Source organism: Aphelocoma coerulescens, chromosome 12 (assembly GCF_041296385.1).
Source record: "Aphelocoma coerulescens isolate FSJ_1873_10779 chromosome 12, UR_Acoe_1.0, whole genome shotgun sequence".
Lineage (NCBI taxonomy): Eukaryota > Metazoa > Chordata > Aves > Passeriformes > Corvidae > Aphelocoma > Aphelocoma coerulescens.
The window spans coordinates 21,424,532-21,432,221 of NC_091026.1; the positions used below are offsets into that span (position 1 = coordinate 21,424,532).

At 56.1% G+C, this 7,690-nt stretch overlaps 1 protein-coding gene across 1 annotated transcript in view; it reads right to left on the minus strand.

Moving 5' to 3' along the window:
- Window positions 1-4,941, minus strand: part of PLXND1 (plexin D1) — a 70,482-nt gene extending 65,541 nt beyond the window's left edge. Inside the window, exon 1 of the mRNA XM_069027571.1 lies at window positions 3,349-4,941. Coding sequence (XP_068883672.1) covers window positions 3,349-4,941 — 1,593 coding nt within the window. The remainder of the gene's footprint in view (window positions 1-3,348) is intronic.
- Between the last annotated feature and the right edge of the window lie 2,749 nt (window positions 4,942-7,690).

Below are 7,690 nucleotides of genomic sequence, written 5' to 3' on the forward strand. Positions count from 1 at the left end.
GCAAATACTGTTACAGGCAGTTTGCTCCAGAGAGCTCCTACTCCTCTTCCCTTCTGGAGGCTCGAGTCCAAATTCCACACGGGCTTTGAGTGGGCAAAACACTGCAATGGTTCCATGTAAGTATTCCAATTTAGCTGCCTTTGACACAAAATTCATTATAAAAAACTATTTCTGTTGAGGGGAAGCAATCCTAGAGCTCACCCACTCACTGTTGGTGCAAGAACCCAACCAACCTAAATCCTTCCCTCACATATCCTCCTTCCCCTGAGCTGCTGCTGTGAATTCATCTCCTCCGTACATGACTTTTCAGCAAGTCATGAGAAGCACCAACAGCCCCCACTCCTGACCTAGACCATCCTCCTCTGCACATTTTCTCCTCGTCTCACACGAAGCTGTTAAGCATGTGCTTAATTGCAAGTAAGTATTTCCATCAAAGAGAGGGGCCGTTTCCAGGCCAAGCTGGCAGCTCCCCTTGCCCAGCCTGGGGAATGCAGGCCAACGGGCCAGCTGGCAGATCCACCTGCCTCATCCACCCTCCACAGCCCCTCGTGTGGCCAACCCCACACGGTCACAGTGGGAGCCAAACAAGTGGCTGCCACCACATTGACCTGTACAGGGACAAAGCCCCTCGTTCTGTGCCAGCCTCCCTCAGACCTCACAGCACGGCACTGGGTGGGGAGCAGCCCTGCCCTACATCAGTCAGTGCTGAGCAGAAATGCCGTGGGGGCTGACAGGGAGGGCTAGTGTGTTGACTGCCCTCTCCCAAAGCCCCTCACTGGAGGGTAAGTGCTGGAGCTGAGTCAAAGCAAGTGCTGCTGGAGAGGAGCATCCAATTAGACTGGAGAGCACACAAGGGGTCAATGCGGTCCTTTCACACCGCATTACACCTAACAGTCCATGGTCCAGACTTGTAACAACTGACTACTTTGGCTGAACACACGCTTGGAATGAATCAAGCCAATATCAGAGCTTTTTTTCTTCCAAAAGGAGATTAAAACCCAAGTACCTGGTCTGCAGGAACAACTAATGAGCCACACTTACGAACACCAGAGCCCCTATCAGTGATGCACACGCAATGGGAAAACTGGAAACCCACTAAGAGGAGGAGAAGTGGAGCTCACAACGGGAAGACAGATAGATACTGATCTGCTCTGCCAGACCAGCTGCTGCTTTAATACATTTTACTGCTGCATTTCCAGGTCTGGGACAAAAAACATATTAGAGTATTTCACTGTCTTGAAGGTGGAAATTGATGTTAGGTTTTTGCAGCTCAAAGAAACACACTATTACAACTTTTCTCTTGACAGTGGCACTCTGGGACTTGAAAATAAAACCAGCTTGTTAACTTGTTGGCAATGCTAAAGATTAAGTAAAAGGCAAAAAAAAAAAAAAAAAAAGGAAGGCTCTCCTGACTAGCAGGATGGCTTCCCACCAGGCTCGGTCAGCGGTTTTAGAGGAATATGCTTCAAATAAGTGGAAAGTGTAGAAATACTAGGCATGAACAAATATTAATGTTATGCTTCGTTTATATCCTGCTGCACTTGACATCAAAGGATCTCAAAGCAGCTTTACAAATGCAATCTGACGCTACATGAGTTGGGTTTCTGAATAACAATAAATACAGGAGTATGTGGGAAACTGAGGTACCTCGGGTTAAATGACTGGTTCAAGGCCAGTGACCCAGCAGCAACGTCAGTTGGTAGTGGAACCCAGACTCTCCATCCATCTTGTATCACCACCAGTCTTACTGCTCTCTCCACATGAAAAAATTTTCTTGCAGCCTGATCTCTCCACCGTTGCAAACACGGAGGGTTCCCACTGACTCCCAATGGATTGGCAGTGCTCAGTTATTCTAGTTCATTGCCCTGACCCTCACATCCCCTCTTGCTCATCCCTTCGAGAACACAGCATCCTTCTCAGCCTTTATGGCATCAGTGACAACAGGCTCCTGGTCACCCTCCTTGCCTACCCAGGTAGTACTTGGAGAGGAAGGTGCTGCCAGGGACACACGTTACAGGGGAACAGTGTGACAGGCCGGGACCAAAGATGGAGTGAAATCTCATTTGTGCCTGGTCCCCCTTGAGTCACTCGTGAATTAGCTGTCTAAATACCTTACTGGATACAGTATCTTACACTTGATACTTTCAACATCAACAGACTGGTATTAGTCATGATTATTTACTGAATAAAAGTTAGAAAAAAAACGGTATCTCCACAGCAGTCCTGGAGCCCTGGGGAAGCTCAAGGGTGATGGGTGCTTCTGCCACTGTCTTTCAGTTCCAGGCTATTCACTTCCCAAGCACCTCCAGCAGCCCCAGACGCGAGGCTGCCGCTTGGCCCGCCTTGGCAGACAGTCCAATCCCGCCCGGGGCTGCTCCGCAAGGATGCTGAGCATCAGCCACAGCCAACAAGAACTGCGGGTGCCTTCACATCCTGTAAATAGGATTCCTGACTCCCAGTAAGTCCTCTGAGAGCCGTGACCATGCCAAGATGTCAGGACTAAGCTCCCACTGTTTAACGCACCCAGTCTTTGTGGAATTAACTCCAACTACTAGATTTCCTGGCTGTCAGACAGCTTGTACTTTGCCACCAGGGAAAAACTGTTCAACTTTGCAAGAGCAGGTCTATGAACCAAGTGCATTAAGACTACATATTTTACCACAGAGTGGAGATGCCACACTAAACACTCCGGTTACCATGGGAAACCTTTCTCTCTTTGCCACTGGCATTGCACAGGGAAGCCCAAGCCCAAATGCTCTATCTCGCGTCTGAAATCAAACAGATGTTTTCACAATCTTTGATGTAGCCTAGCTGTGCACCCGTCCCAGAGGAAGGGGAAAATGCAGCATTAAAGCAGCCCTTTTTTCTCTCTTTTTTCCCAAGCATCGTATATTTTTAGTGAAAAGGGAAACAGGCGACTCTGTCTCGCGCTAACATTTACGGCCACTCGGTAACAAATTCTGACTGGCAAACTTCTGCCACGAACATGGGGAGCCAAGGCAGCCTGTGTGCGGTCCCTGGCAGGGCTCTGTGCCGCCGTACGAGACGTGGGGCTGGCGATGCCCACAGACATCCGGCCGCGCAGGGCACCCACGAGAAGTGGGGCATCGGCGATCAGGTTAGGGGAACGATGCTGTCCCCGGGCAGGCGGGAGGGTCTCCGGGGAGAGCAGGGAGGGGAGCGGGGTATGGGACTCAGCCGCCCGCCCGGGGGAAACGCTCCAGCTCGGGACAGGTGGCGACAGCAGCGGCCGCGGGACGGGCCACGACGGGATGGGGCCCCTGTTCCCCGCCGACCACCGGCTCCCCGCGCCCCCTCGCCCCGGCAGGTGCCCGCCGCTCGCCATACCTGTATATTCCTCTTCTCGCAGGCCGGGCCAGTGCCCTGCACCACGCTGTCCAGCACGGTAACCATGCCGGCGGCCGGGCTGACGAAACAGGAGTTGCGGGCGGCTCGGATCGTCTCCTCGATCTCGGCGAAGCGGAAGACGCAGAGCGCGGACTGCGGCCGCCCCCGGCCGCCGCCAGCTCCGGCCCGCTCGAAGACGCCGAAGAGCAGCTCCTCGGGGGGCGGCGGGGCCGGGGCCGGGCCGTGAGGAGCAGCGGGGCTGCGCCAAGCTGCCCGCGCCGGGAAGACGGAGACGAGGCGGGTGAAGGCGTCGGCGGCGCCGCCGCAGCGCAGCCCCAGCTGGATGTAGGACTCGGTCAGCTTCTTGGTCTCGCCGCTGCCGTTGAGGGTGGCCTCGGCCGGCTCGCCCAGGCAGATGCGGGCCAGCAGGCTGTGCGCCGGGCTCTCCTTGTCGCCCGCGTTGGCCTCACTGTTGAGCGCCAGGTAGGCGTACGGGCGGCGGGCGGGCGGCGCGGCCCCGTGCTGCAAGAAGGCGCGGACGAAGCTGAGCTTGTGCCGCGCCTTGTCGCCCTGCTTGATTTTGAGGATGTTGTCGTCGGAGGGGTTGATGTCGAAGGTGAAAAGCTTGGCCAGGTCGCCGCGGGCGTTGAGGGCGCGGATGGCGATCTCGGGCGTGTTCTCGAAGCGGTGGTCCTCCAGGCTGCGGTTGCGGGGGAAGAAGGGGCTGCCGAAGCCGGTGTAGGTAGCGGCCACCAGCAGCCGCGCCCCGCCGCCGCCGCCGCCGCGGCGCAGCACCAGCCCCACGGTGGAGGCGTTGGGGTGGTTGGCCGCCACGTTCAGCATGCTAGGGAAGACAGTGACCGAGTCGCTGCCGCCCGGCGGGAAGCGCACGGCCACTGCCGAGATGTTGGCCATGCTGCGCAGCTGGCAGAGGCCCTGATAGATGGAGCCGCAGACGACAAGGACACCCTGCTCCGGGTCGGGCTGCAGGATCTTGTTGTAGTTGTTGGTGAGCACCCTGGGGTGCTCACAGGAAGCCTGCGGCAGCTGCGGTGCGTGGCACAGCGGGCTGTCCAGCACCGGCCCTACCGCCGCCTCCGCCTCCAGCGCCAGCTCGCCCCCCGACAGCTGGAACAGCCGGTTGACGGCCGCCAGGTAAACGCGGGAGCCGGGGCCGTCCAGCGCGAAGTTGTTGGTGAGGGTGGGCGAGAGGAACTTGCGCTGCACCTCCAGGCCGGCGGCTCGCCCGGGCAGTAGCAGCGGTAGCAGCGGCAGCAGCAGCGGCAGCAGCGCGGGGGGCCGCGGCTCAGCGCCCGCCGCCGGAGCCAGGACCGGAGCCGGAGCCATCCCGCCGCCGCGCCGCACAGTGCATGTGCCCGTCGCCGGGCGCGGGAGGGGCGGGCGCGGGGCCGCTTCCTGCGGAGGCAGCGCCCGCCGCCGAGCGACGCCCGCGGGAAGTGGCGGCCGCGGCGGGGGGCGGCGAGGGGCGGCGGGGCGCGCGGCCGCGCCCCCTCCCTGCCCCCGCCCTCCGCCCGCCCCCGCGCCCGCCCCCGCACCGGTACTCACCGCGTCCCCGTGCCGCGGGCCCGTCATGTGCGTGCGGTGAAGTTACCGATGTCCCCCGCGCCGCCGACTGGGCGGCACCGGGCGGCTCCGGACAGGGCGTCCCCCCGCCGCGGGAGGGGCTGCTCCGGGCTGTCCCCCTCTTCTCCTCCGCCTCCTTCGCGTTTTCGAGCAGGACAGGCCGGGGGGAGAAGGGGCGGGGGAAAAAGCACTTTTCCCAGCTGCGGAACAGCACGGCGAGCCGGAACAGCCCCCACGGAGCCCCCTTGCAACCCCCCGCAGCCCACACATCCCCTTCCCCAGCAATACCCGCTGTCTCGCTGCCCGGGGACCGGGCGGGGGGCGAGGCGCGGCCCCACCCCTGGAGCAGCTCTGCTCGGACGACTCGTCCAAAGTGGAGCACAGACCGGCCTGCGCGTCTCCTCTGCCCTCCAACGGGCGCCGCTTTAACTGTGGAGACAAGAAAGACCCAAAAAAGTGATTTCCCAAATTACACACTGGGATGGTGTGGGGGATAGCCCCTGAACCACCGCCCCATCCCGTGGAATCGCTCCACCTGAGCGGGTTCACGCTGCTGCCTTCTTCCCTGTCTGCGGGTGTGTCAACTGACTCCTCGTCGTGAGGGGACACGTCCGAGACTGAGGAGCACTCCTGGCCAAGGCAGTACGGAGAGCCAGGGTCCATCCCGGGATGGGGGCAGAAGGGGCCACGCATCCTGCAGCAGATACTTTGTTTGCCCATATAGCTCATGTCCCTGCAGGCTTCCTGAAACAGCCCTGAGCAATTACCCAGCCCAGTGCTGGCCTCCTGCCGCAGTATCGGGACACAGGGCACCCCCAGAGGTCACCCAGGAGGGTGACCTGGGCGACACACACAGGTCCCCATGCAGGAGGGGACATGGGTGTGCTCCAGCACATGTCAAATACCAGAGTCATGACACACCAGGGTCAGCACTATGTCGATGTTTCAAGCTGAAGCACGGGCAGAGCTAACAGGCAAGAGGAGCGGCTGTGGGATGTGGGCACAGCATCCTTGTCTCCAGCCTGAGTTTCCACCAAGAGCAGAGAGCTGGCTGGAGCACCGGTGCACTGGAGGAAAGTCAGCGCTTGGTCTCGCTGTGCAGTTGCAGCAGTTGTATCAGCGTAACTGTGGGCGTTGAGCATGAAGGCATCTCACCATCTGCAAATAGCTAGCAGCATTTAAAACAAGGGTGGGAAATGGAGGCTGGTGTTTGGTCACAACTGCCTGGAAAAGCTGCACAGGCGAGCCCTGGAGAGCTGTCCTCCCTCTCCCTCTCCCCAGGCTGTGCCTTAGTGCCCTGCCCATTCTTGTGGCATGGAACTTTAGTTTTACAAAACATGTTAGTGAGGCTGATGGGGATTCTGCACGACTTCTGTTCTGGAGAGAAAAATCCTCTGTTGTTGTCTAATCTCATTTCTACACCTGCCAATTTTCCTTTCCCCTTCCTGTCCTCCTCACCCTCTTCAGAGCACTAATTAATGCATGACTGCCTTGGCCATGCCATGTCCACTGAAAATCTGCATTGAATTAAATGCTGTGCTTTCTTGCTATCTAACTCATTGTCTCTGCTAATCATATCCTTAATTAAGAATTATTAGCTGTTTTTAAATGTGGGACTCCCAGTTGTTAGTGGATTTTTTTTCTTAAACTACAAGTTAGCAATTTTTAAATGTGATCATGTCTTTAATTGCATAGAAATAAACCCCCATGATCCCAAACCCTTAATCTGCCTATTTTAGGATTTCTTATGGCTGCTTACACTGATAGCAGAGCATCTTCCATGTGAAATCAGCCTTTTAAGGCATATCAAATTAGGTTCCAGATTACAGTGAATAAAAAAAAATTAGGCCAAAGAACATTGAAAAATGTGTGACTTACCCAAAGGTATCCAGTTCTGGCTCTGTCAGAAAAAATTCCCCAGGAGCTCTGACTCCTATTGCCTATGCCAAGCACTTGTCTACACTGATACAATTAAAGACAAAATATTTGTGGTATTGAAGGATTATTTGACAAAGATTTTATTGCTATTGTTGTTGTTAGGAAACAATTTTCTGGTAAGATGCTTTGAGGGGAATATTTTCCAGAAATTATTTCCCACCCCTATTATCTGGGCTGTTACAAGCTCCAGTGAGTATTTCAGGATAATGCTCCTAATGGAGTAGTAGAGGTTTTTAAATATCTCATACATAGATTTCACCATTCTTTTTTGTTCAGGGAGAGAAAAAGGTCAAAATTAAACCACAAGCCTCTTGCCATAAAGCATCACCCCCTGACAAAATCCCTTCCCTTTTGACTCCTGTGCAGGTTTGAGGATACCAATGTCTCAGCTGGGGCAGGAGGAGAGGGGCTGTGCACACAGGAACTCAAAACTGCTTTAATTATTGATAAATGTATTTACACAAGAACACTTTCCCTGTAGGGGAAACATGAGTTGCTCATGCAAGTACTCAGGTTATACTGACTCAACACTGTCAAACCCCTGGATTTCATCACTTTAATACAGAGAGTATAAACATCTATTTATTTAGCAGGGGTTATCTGTGAGGTACCCATAGAGTGCCCTGTGGATTTGGAAAGGATGTCCACCCTCACAGCCAGAGATGGCCAGGTTTGCCCTGGCAGCTCTTGGCCCAGCACCAGCAGCCCATGGCAGGGTGGAGCAGAGGTGCTGTGCACCAGACAGGCATGCAGGACCACCCGTACCTCAATGCCTGGTGGCAGGGACCCCCAGGGACCTGGGAGAAGAGCAATGTGCTTC